This window comes from Pristis pectinata, chromosome 2 (genome assembly GCF_009764475.1).
Source record: "Pristis pectinata isolate sPriPec2 chromosome 2, sPriPec2.1.pri, whole genome shotgun sequence".
NCBI classification, from domain to species: Eukaryota; Metazoa; Chordata; class Chondrichthyes; order Rhinopristiformes; family Pristidae; genus Pristis; species Pristis pectinata.
In genome coordinates, this window is record NC_067406.1 from 128,978,770 (window position 1) to 128,999,207 (window position 20,438).

The 20,438-nt window shown below is 41.6% G+C and overlaps 1 protein-coding gene across 1 annotated transcript in view; it reads left to right on the plus strand.

Annotated features, from left to right (window-relative positions):
- The window catches only part of LOC127584273 (myosin-13-like), a 63,708-nt gene that overhangs the window by 22,068 nt on the left and 21,202 nt on the right, over positions 1 to 20,438 (plus strand). The window contains exons 5-12 of the mRNA XM_052040928.1: positions 8,410 to 8,466; positions 9,032 to 9,103; positions 9,861 to 9,990; positions 11,925 to 12,064; positions 13,685 to 15,208; positions 16,066 to 16,158; positions 16,248 to 16,358; positions 19,069 to 19,221. Of these exons, the coding sequence (XP_051896888.1) occupies positions 8,410 to 8,466; positions 9,032 to 9,103; positions 9,861 to 9,990; positions 11,925 to 12,064; positions 13,685 to 15,208; positions 16,066 to 16,158; positions 16,248 to 16,358; positions 19,069 to 19,221 (2,280 nt within the window). The remainder of the gene's footprint in view (positions 1 to 8,409; positions 8,467 to 9,031; positions 9,104 to 9,860; positions 9,991 to 11,924; positions 12,065 to 13,684; positions 15,209 to 16,065; positions 16,159 to 16,247; positions 16,359 to 19,068; positions 19,222 to 20,438) is intronic.

Genomic DNA, 20,438 nt, shown 5'->3' on the forward strand with positions numbered 1-20,438 from the left:
TGGATTAAAAATGTTAACAGTTTACAATTATAAAGCACAATTAAACATAGAACATTTAAGCACAGAACAGGCCCTTCGGCCCACAATATTGTGCTGACATAGCTGTTCCCTCCTACCTACAGAATGGCCATATCTCTCCATTTTCCTCTCATTCATGTGCCCATCCAAGCCCCTCTTAAAAGCCCCCAATGAATTTGCCTCCACCACCCTGTCAGACAATGCATTCCAGGCATCCACCACTCTCTGAGTAAAAAACTTACCCCTCATGTCTGTTCTGAACATACTTCCTCTCACCTTAAATGCATGCCCTCTGGTATTGGATCGCTCAATAATGGGAAAAAGATATTGCTTGTCCACCCTATCTATGGCCCTCATAATTTTATACACTTCCAACAGATCACCCCTCAGCCTTCACCGCTCTAGAGAAAAGAGCCCAAGTTTGTCCACCCTCTCCTGATAGCACATGTCCTCTAATCCAGGCAGCTTCCTAGTAAACCTTCTCTGCACCCTCTCTAAAGCCTCGACATCCTTCCTATAGTGAGGTGACCGGAATTGCACGCAGTACTCTAAATGCAGCCCAACCAGAGTTCTATAGAGATGCATCATAACTTCTTGACTCCTATACTCAATACTGATTAATGAAAGCAAGCATTCCATAAGCCTTCCTAACCACCCTATCTACCTGTGTAGCCACTTTCAATGAGCCATGCACTTGCACCCCAAGAGGTCTCTGCTATTCAACACTGTTAAGGATCTTGCCCTTAAGAGTGTACTGCCTCTTGACATTAGTCCTTCCAAGGTGCAACACCTCACAGTTATCCAGGTTAAACTGCATCTGCTATTTCTCTGCCCACATTGAGATAGTTAAACACCCCAAGACCCATCACAGGATCATCATCAAATAAAGTTTGTTGTTCAGACACAGAAAGAAAGATTCGGGGAGATGACCAAGTGCTTGGTCATATAAGTTGGTTTTAAGGAATGTCTTAAAGGAGGAAAGAGAGGTGAAGAGATTTAGGGAGGATAGGATTTTGGTTGCTGAAGACTTGACTGCTAATCGTGGAGAGATTCAAATTGACTATATGCGAGAGGCCAGAGTTTGAGGAATACACTATCTGGGAAGATTCTGGTGATGAACATATTTAGACAAATAGTGAAGGTAAGGCGATGGATGGATTTGAAATCAAGGATGAAAATTTTAAAATTGTATGTTACTTAACCAAGAGCCATTGTGGGTCAGTGAGTACAGGAGAGATGGGTGCTGTTACTTGGTGTGAGTTGGGATATGGGCAAATGGATTTTGGATTAGACTTGTGGAAAAGGTACTGGTAACATAGGGTGAATGAAATCAGGAACCTAAGATGGATATTCATTTTGTGAGGATAGTAGATGTCTTCCAACATTATTAGCAATGCTCTAGCCATGTCCTTCCAAGGTAGAAACAGATTGTGCTGTAACATATAGCATCCCCTGGTTTCAGGATGGATTTCCAAGCTAGGTTGAATCAGCTGATCTCATATTTTGCCTGAAAGTTTGCAGGAGCAGCATTAGGTTTGAGCTCCATTCCGATTGTCCATGAGTCAGCACCTTTAGCAAAGACAGGAACATTGGAAAGTGTATGCCATCACTTGTGGCACCTGGTAGCAAGTTGCTTATTTTTCTTTACACAATACCACATGTTCTTTCTTCTTGGCCATTATAAAAAGTCATGGCACCAGTGGCATCCCTAATAAATTAATGAATATTGGAATGTACCTTGTCAAGCCCACCATGTTGTGGTATTATGGCCAACTGGCAGACTTGCTGATTCTGTGTTGCTTTATAATGTGCTAGCTAAAATATTTGAAGTGCTTTTAGTTTTAGAATGATTTTGTGCATCTTTTTGTCTTTTAAGCTCCAGTTCTAATATTCCAATAACAAATCCTGACCTGCTGAGATGTTCCAGAATTTTCTGTTTGTATTACAAGTCGCATTTCCCTTTTCTGTCTCCTTGGCATCCTCTCCTGTAGATGCTGGTCCATTAATGATTGCAGTTATATCTTTGGATCTATTTCCCTGCTCTGTCAGAACAATTAGCCACATAAAACACTGTCACCAGTGCGGTACTCTGCTCCTTCATTGAGAGCTAGTCCTGGCTGAGCTTAAGTTCATTTTCCTTTGCAAAGTGTTAGATGCAGAGCGTTCATATTGAAAAATAATCTATTTGAGTTCATTTGGTTTTATTGTGGTCTGTCACTTGATCTTATTGTGAAGCTACCCAGTTCTACAATATTAGGAAAAGATGGGATGGATTATGCCCTTATGGTCATGGTTCATGACAGATGTATATCATACCAATACCAATACCAATACCAAGGAAGGAAGAAGTTCAGACTGTCATAATTAAGAGCAGCCTCAATATCTCCATCCCATTCATAGAAGTGAAAGAAAAGTATTACATTAATATAGAACTTAATATAATACAGTCCAGTTAATCAAGTGCTTTGGAAGTATAATCACTCCTGTAAAGTAGGAAATGTGGCAGCCTGGCCCCACAAAATGATAATCTGATAATGAACAATAATCTTCTTAAATAATGGTTGTTGCAGACTAGTTATTGGCCACAGCATTGTTTTCAAGGTAGCAGAGAATCCAGACAGCCTGGAGTTAATGACCTCATCCTGATTATCCTGAATGATGTTGACTGGGAGATGAGTAATAATTAGGCCACCAAGAAAAATCCTGGCTTGTTACTGATTAGAGACTTGATCACTGACAGGGACGTACCCCCAATAAAAACGACCTCCACTCTGTCTGCGGCTGTTATGCCAGAAACCTGCTGCGGACCCCAGCCCTTCCACTTGCTGTGCTGGAAACCTGAAACAAACCCCTGCCCTTTCTGCAGCTGTGCCAGGAACATGGGTGTTGGGAATCTGATGAACCATGGCTCTCCCCGGCATTCCCACAGCAATGAATTTTCCATGGCTCCGTGTGAAGAGGCTGCTGTGACGGCTATTTTTTTGGTGAGCTGGGCCAAGCAGTGTGGCCATTCAATGCTGAGATGTTGGGGGGGGGGGGTGAGGGGGAGGGCTCAGGGATGCACTGTGGCCAGCATGGTGAATGTAGGCTGTTGCTGGGGACAGGCTGTGACTGCTCCATGTGTCAACCCGATCCTGTGGTCTCTCTCTTCACCTGTTGGACACTGTTCATAGAGAGTCATAGAGTCATACAGCATGGAAACATTTCGTTTTCCCCACCAAGTCCGTCCCAGCTATCAACCCCTATTTACATTAATCCTGCATTAATCCCCTTCTTATTCTCCCCACATTCACATCCCCTTCATGGACTCTGTCTATACCTCTCGCTGGCTTGGTGAAGCAGCCAGCATAATCAAAGACCCCACCCACCCAGGCTCCTGTACCTATCAGGCAGAAGGTACAGGAGCTTGAGGGCACGTACCACCAGGCTCAAGGACAGCTTCTATCCCATGGTGATAAGAATATTGAATGGTTCCCTTATACGATGATAAGATTTCTTTATTAGTCATATGTACATCGAAACACACAGTGAAATGCATCTTTTTTGTAGTGTTCTGGGGGCAGCCCACAAGTGTTGCCATGCTTCTGGCGCCAACATAGCATGCCCACAACTTCCTAACCTGTATGTCTTTGGAATGTGGGAGGAAACCGGAGCACCCGGAGGAAACCCACGCAGACACACAGGGAGAACGTACAAGTTCCTTATAGACAGTGGCCAGAATTGAACCCGGGTCACTGGCGCTGTAAAGTGTTACGCTAACCGCTGCACTACTGTGCCGTTACTCTTAACCTCACAGTCTACCTTGCTTGACCTTGCACCTTATTGTCTACCTGCAATACCAGTATCTGTGACACTTTACTCTGTTATCTGTTATTGTTTTTACCCTGATCCACCTCAATGCAGTCTGTACTAACTCAATGTATCTGCACTGTGTAATGAATTGATCTGTACGAATGGTATGCAAGACAAGTTTTTCACTGTACCTCGGTAAAAGTGACAATAATAAACCATTACCAATACGATACCAGATTCTCCCACTCACCTACACACTAAGGACAACTTACAGCAGCCAATTAACCTTTCAACCTGCACATCTGGGAGGAAACCAGAGCACCCGGAGGAGACCCACGCAGTCGCAAACGCTCCACACAGGCAACACCCGAGGTCAGGATTGAACCTGAATCACTGGTGCTGTGAGGCAGCAGCTGTGCCACTGTGCCACTGCTGTTGCAGTCACCCATTCTTTTTGTTTGGTCGTGCATCTCTCCCCAGCCCAGAAATTTCTCCCTAGCAACAAGCTCAGTGGTGATCACTGGCCATTGAACTTGCTATAGTGCAGCAGAACAACAGCTTCCATCTCATCCAAGAGGGGGTGATGTGAGAAACCAGAGATCCTTGGTGGTACTGGCAGTCCCCAGCATTGACCCACACTCGCTGTGCCATCCATAGCGCAGCCATGAGCCCATATCTGAACGGACACATCGCTCTCCCTGACCTGCCCAGCATTAGCCCTCACTGACAGCCTCTCGACACTGAGCTGTGGGCAATTCATTGCAATTGAGGGCAGGGATTCACGTCATTAGTATTAGCCATAAGGAGAGGTTGGACAAACTTGGACTGCTTTCTCTGGAGCATCAGATGCTGAGGGAGGGGCTACCTGATAGAAGTATATAAAATTATAAGAGGCATAGATAGGGTAGATAAGTGTCTTTTTCCCAGGGTGGAAATGTCAAATACTAGAGGGCATAGGTTTAAGGTGAGAGGGGGAAAGTTTAAAAGAGATTTATGAGACAAGTTTTTTTACACAGTTTTTTTAGGTGCCTGGAACAGGCAGCCAGGGGAAGTGGTGGAAGCAGAAACGAAAGCAACGTTTGAGGCATTTAGACAGGCCCATGAACAGACAGGGAATGGAGAGAAACAGAGGACTGCAGATGCTGGAATCTAGATGAAAAACGTGATGCTGGAGGAACTCAGAAGGCCGGGCAGCATCTGTGGAGAAAAGCAGGAGATGGACCATGTGCAGGCAGATGTGCAGTTTAAAATGGCGTCATGGTCGGCACAGACATTGTGGGCTGAAGGGCCTGTTTCTGTGCTGTACTGTTCTATGTTCCCAATGCAGAACTAAGGAGCTTGGGGTTTGTGCAGATTCCTGAACTCGTCTTCCCAGCACAGCAGCCTGAAGCTGTGGGTAGGGCAGGATTTTGTGTCAGGTTCCTGGCTCCCAGGTTCCTAGCACAGCAACAGTGAGCAGGGCAAGGGTTTGTGTGAAGTTCCTGACGTGTCAGTAATGCATCTCTCTCTATATAACCTCACTATAACTCCGTTCAACACCGATTGCATTTACATTCTAGTTCATGGGACTGCATCCCAATCGTTAAGTGAGGTACAAGTGTGCTTACATTGTACATACGGGACAATGTCAGTCTTTGTCAGTCATGCTGAATATCAAATTTGCAGCCCATTTAACCCCACATTCGATTTTATTTTCCAGTGACTTAAAAAAAAAGCAATGCTGAATTTACAGTTTAAATATTAAGAAGTAGAAACTCACCTCAATTGCTTGCACTAAATGCGCTTTGTATTGTGCTCCTCATCCAAAATACCGTTCCACTGAAGTCAATTTAACTAAATTTTGGAACTACAGTACAAGGCACAACCACTGCGGTATTGATGTTTAGCAAAAGCAGCTGAGGTGAATTTCCAACTTGCACCCAGTAGTGATCCACACCAGTGGAGCCAGCGGCCTGATAATATGTTTTATCATTGTTGCTTGGGAAATAATCATTAGCCAGAACCCTGATCGTCAAGATAAGCAGAAGATCCAGACATCCTTGAGATCTCGGTTGATTGTGCTGCGCCCGTGCTTGTATGTTTGAAATTAACTTAAGATGGATGCACAACAGCTTTGGAAAATATCAAATCATTTATAATTGACCTCTCTTTCCAACATTTTGATGGTAGATTATTTAATTGTAAAATACAGATGATTCTGGGGTTTGTGCTCATGGTTCAGATAATATTTAGCAAAATGTTCCTTTATTTACACACTGCTTGTTCAGGTTGTGTTAGAAGCAATCTGTATACGTGAATCACAATTGAGTGATGAATTATTAATTTGTCAATAATGTATGCATGATAAAAGGAGAAGGTGAAAGATCAAGTGAGAATAGATAGAAGAAAAGTGAGAATAGACAAAAAGATGAGTTATATCCAGGGTGGAATCACAGGATCTGAAATAATTAAACAGAGGAGAATTTTTGATTAAAAGAATCAACATGTGATGGAAAAAGAGAAGCTGAAATTTTGAAACCTTATTTCAATAATTAAACAAGCATTACCATCATAAGAATATGTTGAGCATAGACCCATGAAGTCCTGAGTGATGGGAACTGACACTGAAATGCTTGTTTGCTATTGCAGGATATCCTGCAGTAGTCTGGAATAATGACCCAAACTGGGATTAATAAGTAGAAATCACAGGAATCTTTAGATGAAGTCAAATTTGCTTTGTCTTCTGCAATCCAGATAGTCAAATGCCACAACATATGGGCATGGAATAACCCAGCAACAGTGAACGTTTAGTTAAATGTTCAGCACTACTACCACTATTTGTAAATGACAGGAAAAGCTTGTCTGCTTTAGCTATCCAATTAATGGCCATCTATGTTGTCAGGTGATAATGAAGGACCTGTAGTGGCAGACTTGCTGAGCAGGTGGATTGGGTGGTCTGCAACTTGTATTAGGTCATCCCTCGTCCTCCGATGGCCAAAGTGCCCATGCCCAATGTGGATTTTGTTAAGCATTGCACTTGAAGCAGGCCAGAGAGCTTGGCGTTTTGACAGTGTGAGGGATTGGTCATTTCATTCAAAACAGAGATAACTAGATCTATGAATATTAATTGAATGAAATTATTTGGGAATAGTGCAGAAAAGTGGATCTGAATTTGAAGTTCAGCATGATCTTGATAATTCGCGGAGTGGGTTTAGTCAGATGGCCTACTCCTCCTCCTTGTTTTTATGATTTTAACATCTAACAGAGGAACAATGACATTGAGCTGAATGATAGGACAATGTGGAGCAATACTTGGAGTGGATTTGATGCTCCCTAAACCCATTCACCTGGTGGTGTCTGGCTGCAGATCCCTGGTCATTGTAGGGCAGTGTCAGGACAATGAGGTGGTTCAGGGTTCTGCAGCAATGTGGCCAAAGAGTCTAGTGAGCTTCTGCGTCAGCTTGACTCTGGTTTTTATTGGAGACACGAGACTGCAGATGCTAGAATCTGGAGCAACACCCAAGATGCTAGAGGAACTCGGCAGGTCAGGCAGCATCTATGGAGGGAAATGGACGGTCGATGTTTTGGGTCGAGAAGAAAACGTTGACTGTCCATTTCCCTCCATAGATGCTGCCTGACCAGCTGAGTTCCACCAGCATCTTGTGTGTTGCTCTAGCTTTTATTGTTTGGATGTGTGTTGATAAGATGGGGGCTCATAGGAGAGAGTCATGTCTGTGGGGAAGCTCAGGATTTTTGGGTGAGCCAATCATGGTTAAAACTTCCACAGAGGAAAACATTAAGGGCATTCCCAGTGACAGTGACATTCAGAAAAAATTCTAGCATGTGTCCTCTCTGGATTGAAGGAGAGGTGCATAGTCCTGAAGTAGCTCTGCACCTGTCAGTGTCCTGCATGCTTGCGTAAGTGCTGGCGCTTATGCCAGTAATGTTACAGAAGTAGTAAGAACAGAAAACACAATTTGGCTCCTTCAGCCTTGCTGATGTTCTATTTCAACGCCATTTTCCTGGCTTATCCGCAAATTCCTTCATTCTTCAAATATCCAGACATCTGTTAATTTCTATTTACTTAATCAGTACTGAGACTCAGCAGGACTCCTAGGCAGAGAATTCTGAAGATTTACTAGCCTCTGTCTGAAGAAATTTCTCCACATTTCAGTCCGAAGTGGCTACCCTTATTCTGAGGCGGTGATCCAGAGGGGAACATCCACCCTCTTGTGCCCTTCATTTGTTTCAATGAGATATCAGAGAATTATGTCATTGTTACAATCAAAATTCTAGGACTTGGTACAGGGCATGTGTGCAATAGAAGTCTTAAGAAAGGCTCCATCCAATCTTGTCACCAATTTGGCACAGAACCCATTAGGCTGTTGCTAAACCCAAGAGATTATTGGCATTGATATGAATTTCAATAACACAACATGTCGGTGTCAAATCCTGCTGATAAGTCTATAACACCAGTTTCAGTTTTCAGTTGCTTTATGCACATGTATAAGATGAACTTTGTAAGCATGAAGCATATTTGTGCAGGGAGCTGTGAGAGAAAGCACAGCCCCGCCTGTGTTAATAACAATTGTTGAAATAATTATTTTGTTTCCCCTTCAGGCATCTTCAAAGTATAAGCATCTGAACTGCCTCTGCAACGCAGTGTTTCAACATATGGTAAACCTTCTAACGTTTGCTTAGCATGAATTTAATAACATGCAGTTCAAAAATCTTCAGGGAGAAAGATCATAACTTGCTCCTCAGGTATATTAGCTATCATACATGGAACAATGCTGGATTCAGGTGCCAGACCCTAAGGAAGATTTTACTCAGTGTCCAATGGGTTTTAGTTTTCACTGTTCCAACTGAAAGCAACTCAATGTCACACTATAAATAGAGATATCTGAGATTAGCGGTTTCATTGACTTTGTAACTTTATCTCTCATGTAATTTATATCAATAATATAAATACAATCAGAGACTGTTTCTATGCATAAAACTGTGTGGCATACTGAAAAAAACAGAATTATATCAAATGAGGTTTGCTGAGCTATCAGTATTTACCATTGATATAATGTCTTGGGAGTGTTTCTTCCAGATCATCTAACTGAAATTTAAATAGTTTAGATTGGAAAAAAAATTAAAACATATTACACTTTCTCAATTTTTGCGAAGCAGATTATTTGGAGTGAAACATACAAGTTGTCAGTTAATTTGACGTTTTGTTTCCTTCCATCCCTAGGAGGACGAGAGCTCACCCAACACGTACAGAGACCTAAAAAACTCCTTGACCCACTTACGATCTCAGCTGCAGGTAAAAGAATGCTGAATCCGGTTAATGGACTCTCTACTTTTTAGGATACGTTTGCCACGTTTGCCAAACAATTCAGACACGTGATGTGCTATAGATTTCTGTTTTAAATGCGATCAGTGGCTGAGCCTCTGTGGCATTCCTGGGTAGAGAATTCCAAAGATTCACCATCCTTTGGAAAGGCCATTGTTTGTTACCCATCAGTTATCATTGAGAAGGTAGGGTGAACTGTCTTCTTGACCTGCTGCAGTGCATCATCATATTCTGAAGGTCAACTGGGGCAATAAATGCTGGCAGTGTCAGAGAATCTGATATCTATGAAAGAGTGAAGAAGGAATTTTTTATAAACATTGGTGCACTCTTTGCTATAAGCAAAAACTAAATTGTAAGTTAATGACATACATGCTAAAGGGTCAATGGCATCATTATGAAAATGTGAAAATCAAATGTCCATAAATCGAGAAATTGCTACAATTGTTTCTAGCCGGTTTTAACTGACTGAGAGCTTGTTGGATGGCACCTAATACTGACAGATCTTGAGGGAAAAAGATTGAGTGATTCAATAGGTTTTGCTTTTGAGTGGTCCTTATTCCTGATTGCTAATTTTCTTGATCATTTGAGTGAGTTCGTTGGATGTCATTTGTTATTTGCGTCAATCAGGTAAGTACAGCATTTGATTTCAGATTTAATTGATGTAGTTTTTACCATCATACCTCTGAGAACATACGTTTATTAATTCAAATATTTTGGTTCCAAACAGAATGGAGACATCTTATTTAGAGAAGAGTTAATGCAGCAGAAGTGGACAGCTGTACTGGATTCTGCTCGGAACAAGAACACTCAAACTCCCTCCATTGGACAGTGTGTTCAAGAGGCCATGATCCTTGCAAGTGGGACATTGCATTATGAAAGCTTACACTTATCTCTCCAGGCCTTTATTCAGTAACTCTCATGACAAGGACAACTATTAAATAAGAATTTGTTTTAAATGATGCAGATGAGCAAAGACATTTCAGATCTTGTCAGAATTCTAGCATAAGAGCTTTCAGATTTGTTCAGGCAGCTGAATTATTTATTCCTTCCCTTAATGTTGCAAATCATACACAGTTCTTTCTTATGAATGCTATGTTTTTTAATGTTCAGATTTTCTTTTTGAAATTCACAGAAATATTACACAAATATAGTAATTATTATTTTTCAAGCACACGCCCTGTAACTACATGCTTTATCAAAAAGAAAGCTCAGATTCTGCTGTTTGAGTTTCACTCATCTTTTACCACCTTGTGAATGTATTGCTTAGATGAGCACCTTTAGTTTGCTTGGATCAACTATATGTTACTGTATTATGTCTTCTGGCTTAGCTTCCTCTCATGAAAGGAATCATAGTTTGAGTGATAATCGGAGAAATGGCGAATGATCTGAAATTACACTCAGGGATTTTGCAATCATTCCCTGTAGAGCAAAAGCTGCTTAATAATCAGTAGGGCAGGAAGCAAGAATACAAATATGCAGTGGGCCATGTGGCATTTCAATTTAAATAAACCCAAATTTAATTTGACTGAAAAGGAAAACAAAATAAAGCCAAAGAAGCTGAATGACTAAAGAGTTAATATATAGCTACATACTTTGGAAGCCTCGGATTTTTCACAAGCTCCTGCTAACTAAAATATGCCATTACTTGGATACAAAGCACATGTTCTCCATGATCCAATGTAGGTAAATTGAAGAGTAAAATAATTGGTGCACAACAGAAAGAAGAATATATTCCAGATGTGATTGAAATGTAGCTGGGTTATTACTTCTGTACATTTGAGTTTTTCAACAGAAAAAGCTAAGCCCCAAGCTTGCTGCCTTAAAAAGTCTCTACTGCGAAAGCAGAAAGGACTACAGTGTGCAGCAAAGAATCTTCTGGGGTATCCAAACTTTTCCTTGGTATATTTGTGTTGCAAGCTTTGAATCTGCATTTTGTATTTCCTTGGGCCATTGACCTGTTTTAGAGCTTTCTCTCACTGTGGTTAAACATACAGTCATTCAATTGTGTGACCCATGGGGTCATGACAATGAAGTTATCCTTGTGTGAACTAAATAGCATAGTTTCACTCATTACCTCACAGGTGTGTCCATCCTTTTGAAAGATGAACTTTCCAGTGAGGCGCGCCTTTTTCAAAACAAATGCTTAATTCTTAGCGCATGTAATAGATGTTTGAATTTGTCAGAGTGAATTTCATAAAGTACCTTATAACAGAGAAGGACACAAAGCTGCCACATGTCCCTAATATTGTGTTGCAATTTACTCACCATAGTTAATCTTAAGGAATACCTAGGCCTCAAATACACAGGAAGTGAGTTCAATTCCTCTGTGTTTGATGCCTGCTGCAGTTGTCAGTTGAGTCTCAACCGGGAAGAATGTTAAAGACAACATTTGAACCTTCCCCAGCTCTCTATGTTACCTTTTAACCCTGCTACTGCTCTACAAGTTGTAGGTCTCTGACAGTTGCCTCCTGCATGCCCACTGCTCCCATTCCAGTATAATGTCTGTGAATGTCTATTGGAATATCTTGTCTGATCCTTATTGTCTGAATGTGATATGAGATGCAAGAAAACTAACTGGATCTAATTTTCTTTCCTAGAAGTCGTATGTTCTGTAGTAGATTTAATTCATAATGAGCTAAGTTTGTTAACCGAAATATTTTAACAAAATTTAATTGATAATCAGTCTAAATGAACTGATCAATCTGACAGCAGGTTTTAAAAATAAAAATGGTATAATTGACCTGAAAAATATGCTAATATGTTGGTGTACCTTCTGTCTGCTTTCCAGCAGAGCTGGCTTCTGAATGTGCCTGTGGTTACCCTCAGCTGTCTGAGGCTGTAAAGGAAGGGCGTCCTATACCATTGCTTGAAGCAAACTCATGTATGTTGGCGGATCTAATGCAGATTCTTAGGACTGGGGATGTGGAGAAGGTGAGGAGCACCTCTCATGGAATTGCAACTGAATGGAACTGAATAATTTGTGTCTTTGTGTCATTGAGATCAGTTCCCACCCTCCCTTTCCCACACCGGGACCCAGTTCCTACCCTCCCTTTCCCACACTGGGACCCAATTCCCACCCTCCCTTTCCCACACCGGGACCCAGTTCCCACCCTCTTTTCCCACACCAGGACGTTCCCACCCTCCCTTTCCCACACTGGGACCCAGTTCCCAACCTCCCTTTCCCACACCGGGACCCAGTTCCCACCCTCCCTTTCCCACACCGGGACGTTCCCACCCTCCCTTTCCCACACTGGGACCCAGTTCCCACACTCATGTTCCTACACCGGGATGTTCCCACCCTCCCTTTCCTACACTTAGCCCCTGTTCCTGCATTTCCTCTTGCACATCTGGGCACTGGTTCTCGTACTCCCTTTCACACACCAGGGTCTCGGTTCCTGTACCCCCTTCAATTCCCTGGGGTCCTGGCTCCCATGTTCCTTTAAAATTCACCTGGTTCAGTCTACCATGTCACTTTACTTACGGGGGCCTTGTGAATTAAAAGTGTATTGGTGTATTAATAAGGACAACATCCAGGTGTCCAGAAAATGACTAGTCTGGCACCATTAAAGTCCAGGGCACAAAATAAAATTAATATTATTTTTTCCCATCAATATAAAATGAGGAACATACGTACGAAAGGCAAATAAAAGAAAAATAATTAATAGCCTTCTCACATCCCAAAGATGTTTGAGTTGGTGGGTTGGTTGGCCACTGTAAATTGCCCCTAGTGTGCAGCTGAGTGGTAGAATCTGGGGGGAGTTGATGAGAATGGGGGGAGAAGAAAAAATGGGATTAACGTAGGATTAGTTTAAGTGGGTGGTCAATGGTCACTGTGGATTGGGTGGACTGTGGGGCTTGTTTCCTTGCAGTATGACTGTCTGACCTTATGACTCCGTGAACAACTTGGAAAGAGGATTGTTTGCCTTTTTCCATTCCACTCCCTCCACAAACTCCAACTCTCAGTTCTCAAACTTAATCTGTCTCAACTCTTTGGGGAATCTACCAGATCTCCTACTACCCATATCCACAACCCTCCCCTGCCCCAAATATACACACACAGTGAGCAAACTGCAGGGTGGCACAAGTTAGCAGCTCACCAAGTCAAGTTAAATTAAGGCATTCATGGAAATAATGTGGGACTCTTCCACAATGGATGAATAGTGCATTCACTGCAGGTAATTGCAACAGTTGTCTAAGATTGTGTTAAGTTCCTGCTGGGGGGTGTGCAGGGGAGGAAAAGTGGATGTATAACAGAACTTGATTCTTTTTCATCTGCTTCATGCAATTGTCCACAGTTGAAATGATCCCCATTCCATGCACTGCAGTCTTATGTGTTCTGTAACTAAAAAGCATCATTCTTGTTTAATAGATGTACAATTTAAATGGATTTGCTAATACAAGTGCAAAGGTATTTAAAATTAAAAAAGGATACTCACCTGACTTGTGTATTTTGTGAATGTCCATTTAATTTTGATAATTTTGTTCCTGCTGTCTGTTTAATTTACTAATGTAGACAGAGCAATACTTAATTTATCGTTGTCTTAACCTCAGGTCAGAACGGTCCTTCAGCTCCCCGAAACACAAAGAGAACTGGCCGTGCTGTTGGACCCTGAAGTAGGACAATTGGCAGGTTGTGACCTATCATCCTCCATGGTTGAAAAACAAGAGATCAGGCAATGCAGAGGTGCCCTAGCGATTGTCAAGGAATCAGTGAGTGATGCTATCATTCCCGTAGCTACCATTACTGATGAGTTACAGTGTGATCAGTTGGACCCTGGGAGCCAGGAAGCTGCAAAGTTTCTGCCTGCACCTGAGCATGTGGATTGCAATAGCAGTGATGCAGCCAGCTGCATGCTACCAAAGCCCCCTTGCAGCATGAAAAGAGAATCTGCGAGTAGAGGCACAAAGACTGCGACTGAAGAAACCATTGCAAACCTTGAAGCTGAAGTAGGAGAGCTTCAGGCAGAGAAAGCAGGGATGGATCAATGCTTGCAGTGTGTGAGCAATCAGTTACTCGAGTCAGCTGAAGAAAAGAGCAGATTGGAGGAGGAATTATACGCTGCAGGAAGAGAAGTGAACCATTTGGCTCAGAAACTTGAGGCAATAACAAAGGGGAAGATACAGGAAGAAGAATCAATGAAAAACAACTTGAGGAAAGAAAATGAGGTTTTGGAGAAGAGAAATAAAGAGCTTCTAAATGAGATCGCAAAACTGGAATCCAGCCAGCGAGAAATGGAAGCAGAGTTCGAAGAAAAGAGTGAAGAATGTTTGCATAAAATATCTCAACTGAAAGAGGAAAAGAAGAAGATGGAAGACAAGTTTAACTGCATGCAGCAAGAACATGCAGAGAAACTAACAGAGTGTCATCAAAATATTGAAAAATTGAGCACACAAAATGAGGAAATGAAGGGAAGATTATCAGAACTGCAATCCGAGGATAAAACTCTTACTAACATGGTGACAGAACTGAAAGAGGAAGTTGAAAAGCTGATGAAAGAAAATGAACACCTGCTGAACAAAATTAACGAAATGGAGAATGAGAAGATGAGTATGATTCACCAAACAATGCATCATTTAACAGAAGACAATGAACGTCTTTTAGGAAAAGTCAGAGAACTGGAAAATGAACTGGAAAATTACTTCACTGTGAATACTGCAGCAGAAGATAAAATAAGTCAATTGGAAAATGAAAACACCAAGTTGATGAATTTGAAAGAAAATTTAATCAAAGAGCTGAAAGCCCAGGGAGATGCTGAAATAAATAACAAGCAGGACAAGTTAAAGAAAATGTCATCACAACAAAGTGATGCTTTATTACAAGGAGCTACTGGCTGTGACGACAACAGGAAGATGATGTTAAAAGCCAAAAAGATGTGTGAAGTGAAACAAAGCAAGAATGTGATGGAACAGGATGTTGAACTTAATGATGTATTGACTGAGACACCTACAGTGAAGATCACTGGAAGATCTTGTGATCACAAGACCTTGGCATCCAAAGGGAATGCAGAGGATGAAAATCCACTCAATGAAGAAATGAGAACGATTATCGAAACATGCTTGGAAGAAATTGAGATGGTGAATGATGAGGCTTTAAAGGCCATTAATTACTCTGACAAAACCAAATTGTTGGGAAGTATTGTTAAGGGAGGAAAGTGGGAGGAAGACATTATTAGATAAATAAGAAAGCTTAGAAGAATATTTATTATCAAACTTACTGTGCAGTTCTGGTCACCTGCCTACAGGAAAGATGTCAATAAGCTTGAGAGAGTGCAGAGAAAATTTACATGGATGTTGCTGGGACTTGAGTTATAGGGAATGGTTGAAAAGTTTAGGACTTTATCCCCTGGAGCGCAGGAGAATGAAGGGAGATCTTATAGAGGTATATAAAATTATGAGGGGTATAGATAGGGTGAACGCATGCAGGGTTTTTCCCCTCAGGTTGGATAAGACTAGAACTAGAGGTCATAGGTTTAGGGTGAAAGGTGAAGTATTTAAAGGGAATCTGACAGGGAATTTCTTCACTCAGAGGGTGATGCGAGTGTGGAACGAGCTGCCAGCGGAAGTGGTGGATGCGGGTTCAATTGTAGCATTTAAGAGAGGTTTGGATAGGTACATGGGTGAGATATGTTTGGAGGGCTATGGTCCGGGTGCAGGTAGATGGGACTAGGCAGAAAACCATGCCAGCATGGAGTAGATGGGCTGAAGGGCCTGTTTCTGTGTTGTGGTACTCTATGACTCTAACTATCAATTATTTTCATTATTTTTCAAGTTACGTTTGTACTACTGCATTAGTCTGTTTTCCCACCTATTTTAACAAAATAATAGTTTTATAGAAATGTATTTGAATAGGAATAATTTGTTGTTTGGGTAAAACACCAGCTTGCCATTATAAATTGATATATCTTATTAATTAATCAATCCCACACTTAAAGGAAGGAGTCTTATCCCCAGAAGAGCTACTGTTGAGCTACGATAGTCTACAAAAGAAATTGCCAGATGTTGAGAAGTCAGGAGCTACCATCAAGGTAAATTTTTAAAGAACCCTCAAACATTGTCTTTATCTTCCATCACTTTCTTAATCTAGTGAACTTAGTAAAACAATTCTTTTAAATAGCAGGCACAATTGACTTCAGCGGAAGGGAAAAATCCACTTGAGGAACTACTTGAGAAAGCAGAATTGGAGCTGAAGTCTAAACAGGAAAAGCTGGATGATACAAAAACTGAGGTACGTCGACACATTTTATTGGCCTGCTCAATTTATGAATAAGATGATTCTGAATGGACATTCTGCACAGAATTTACTTTATAATTTCCTGCATATTCTTTTGTAGAGATTTACTTGCAGCTTTAGATTTGGTTCCACTGTGTACAATAACCTGTTTTCAGTGGGTAGCTGGTGACATTTCCTGACAGAAGTTCAGGAACATTGATGACGGGTCTCGACCCGAAGCGTCGACTGTTTATTTCCCTCCATAGATGCTGCCTGACCTGCTGAGTTCCTCCAGCATTTTGTGTGGGTTGCTCCAGATTCCAGCATTTGCAGAATCTCTTGTGTTTCAGGAACATCTGTAGTTTTTGAAGGCAAGCATTGGTAGGTTGTCACCATTTCTTCAGCTATGTTTGTGAGCTGAGCCAGTTGTGCCTCCTGCGTGCGATGGGATAATGTTACAGAAGGCCTTGCAGTGCAAATTGACCTCAGTACATTCACACTTGTAAGTTCAGACCTCATGTGCAAGACTGCAGCAAGCACTATCCACAAACTCTGGGCTAATGGTTCATCTCCTATCTGGGTGTCTTTTGCTGTCATCTTAAAAACAAGTTAACCTTGCCATCTGTATCAACAAAACAGATTGCCTCATCAGGTAAAACACTGGTGGATTTTGGAAAAGTTGAGGAGGAGGAAATAGAAAGACTTAACATGTGCAGAAAAGTAATCCACAGAGTATCACAGGGTCAAATATGACACTAAGGTTGCAAACAGTCAGTTTAGTTTCAGACTATTGCCAAGGAGGGGGATGGGGTTGGAAGAATAGAAATATAATTTGTGACAGGGACAATAGACAATGGCTAAGATCTTCCCAATATTTCTGCTCATCTAATATTGGATATTGGGCAAGTGGTCTGTCAATCAGTGCAGTGGTGTTGGTGAGGAATAGCACCCGCTGTATGGAATCTGATGGATGACATGGCAGACTAGCAGTTTGATAACGAGGAATGGGAGAGGGCTGAGGATGGATCTTTGGTGGGGATGGGGTTTGCAGAGATAATGGTACAGGCCCAAAGAGGGGAGCTGACGCAGGTGATTCATGGCTACAGCTGGATAGATAAAGATGGAATCAGGTGAACCCTGTGCAATTCAGCTGGATGATGGTGGATAAGGAGAGTGGTGTGGTCACCTGTGTCAAAGGCACAGCAAGGGACAGGCATACCATGTGACTCTGCCATCCAACGGGATCACAGTATGTCCCCACATATAGATGCACTGTAGTAACGGACCGAAGGCTCAGTGGTCGCCTTTGTTTAGGTGGTGAAGGCATATCTGAAGGAGAGACTAACAGTCCCTGAGGAGAGAGGGCCCTTACATGGTACCAAGAGGGAAGCTGAATGGTTGGTACCTCTGTGGGGAATAGTTTGAGGAAGCAGGAATTGAGTCTCATGGATAAAATGAGGTCAGAGAGCAGGGACTCTGTTAAGAGAGAAACTGGGGAAGGATGGAACTGGGACTAGGGTATGGGTACATGACTTGAGTAGTGGGTTAAGAGTCGGGATGGAGCAGCAGAAGAAATTGCCGGTTAGTTTCATTCTCAGCAACATTCTCCACAAGATGCTTACATATTGTTGGAACTGAGGGTACGAAAGACTGGATTTAAGAGGACGATCTGTATTCAGTAAAAGAAGATGGGGTTGTCTCTGGATTCCAGATTGATACTGGAACACTTCGGCTACCTCGGCAGATGAGAGCAGGGCTCCACGTGGCCCAGCCATATCTGCTGCTAAATGAGTCAATTGGACATCCAGCATATTTATTCCAGATCGTATCCCTTACATTTATAAAAGTACAGATGAGCTGTATCATGTGGAGTGGCTGTACTGAGAGACAGAGTACATGGGTGCTGGCAGTGAACGTGTGACTGAGTTGCAGCCAGCTGCTAGTTAAAACCCATTGAGAACTTTGCATGGCCCCTTCTTTCAACTACAGCCTGAGGTGTCTTTCCTGTCACTTTCTTCAGTACCAGTAATCCGTGCTGTCACTCGGGCTCTGGAGTTTTCTCACTCATCCTCTTTCCTGCTGGCTCCTTAAGGCCTATCGCAATAAAACAAGCTCTTGGGCAGCTCACTGACAGTATTTGTCTGGTAATACTGCACTGAAGAGTTGTGGAAGGTCCACTGTATCGAAGATGATAATATATATATTTAAATTGAAATACGTTTAAATGCTGTATACTTGAATCTATGCACCAAATATTTTAAGTGTCTTCATTTATTGGAGGCATCCCAATTGAGCCTGACTTTATCCTCTCCCAACATCTGCATGTGTGCATTCAAACAGGAATTATTGAATATCCACAGGGAATGAGGTTACATAGAACTTAGATTCTTCGATGATTCTCCCTCTCCCTATTTTAACAATTCTGCACTTCACTGCAGACTAAAGATTGAACCTGGGACTTCTTGGTTTGCAAGGCTCAGTTTGATGTGAGACCCTGTCATTACCATCAGAACCACTGGTGGGAAAGTAGCTCTTCATGTGTGATTTTGTACACTAAAATATGATTGGGATGAAGAATCTTATAATTGTTTGTGTTCTGGCACCTTCATCCTGCTGCACATACTTATTACTCTGAAATATAGGAAATAAAAATGAGAACATCTTGTCACATAATGCATGCAGTTTTTTGAACTGAAGCAGGAATGACTCATGTGATTGATTCCAGGCCCAGAAATGGCATCGAGAGGGGGGCTTGGCAGAAGCTAGATCTGAAGAGATGGAGGAGGACGTAATGCAAGCTTTAACTGAGATAGAAAAGCTGAGGGGAACCACAAAAGAACAAGGGCCTCTGCAAAGGCAAATAAAAGCAATGGAAGAGGTAAAACAAAATGGTTCACCTCTCAGTGAGGAAATTCCTTCTACTGCTGTAACCTCTCTGAAGGTGGCTGGAAGTTCAATTTACACGAGCAATCTTTCAACCTTAGCAGAAATTCTTGGCCTTCATTTTAAAATATATTCTGACAAGGTGACTTACACAAGATGTCAATCTTTTTACAGACGCAATGGAACTCTTTGTATGAGATAGATTGAGCCGTGGCTTCTCAGCTGCAATTCTAAGTCAGTGGAAGGAGTTTTGCCTCAAAATTGGATAGTGTACGAGCACATTTTATATATGCTACAGGATTCAATTTTGATTAAATATCAAACAGAAAAGGAAAACTTACTGTGCCTTCTAATTTATTTGCAATAGTCCTTCCAGTTCATCTGACTTGCTAACACCTGGAGGATTCAGACATGCTTTGTGTAGCCCATATTATTTCAATGGAACATGCCTTTGGACACCACTTCTGGATGTTTGTCCGAACATACATTGCAATCAACTGAATCAGGATGTTAACAGTTAAACACAGGAGGATATATCATGAGGCCTTTGCAGTCTTGACATTCATTTAGTTCAGTAGATTGGAGTTCTGTAACAAATGCTGCAATTACTTTTTATATTGTAAATTAATGCATGTTTCTAGACTGAACTATGAAAAGAGGCAAGTAGCTTTATAAGACTCTGCATTTAAATAAAATAAGGCTTAATTTAAAAATGCTACTGATCTCCCACTATTATTAATAAAGACGCAGCTGACTGCTATTTTCCTCATTTAGGTCCCAGTTACTACAGCAATAGTGCCCTCTATTGAGAACTAGTTCATTAGTGTCTGTGGAATATTATTCCGTACATTTGTCAGGAGTAGGATTTAATGGTGCACTTCACACATTAATGAAATTTGAGAATCCAGATTTGGGGTTCACATTTCAAGAACATGAGCAATAGAAGCTGGTCATCTGACCCCTCATTCCTGCTCCACTACGATGGCGAATCTTTACCTGAATGCTATTTTCCTGCACTAATCCCAGATCGTTTGATTCCCTTAAAATCTCAAACCTAGCATACTCTGCCACTGTCTACTATCTCTATGACAACAAAAGAAATACTTTATAAATTCAGATTAGTGAAATACATGAGTAGTTTGAAAAGAAATTAAAAGCATATATTCATATTTCCTTGTGACATGGAAGGAGGCCACTTGGTCCATCTTGTCT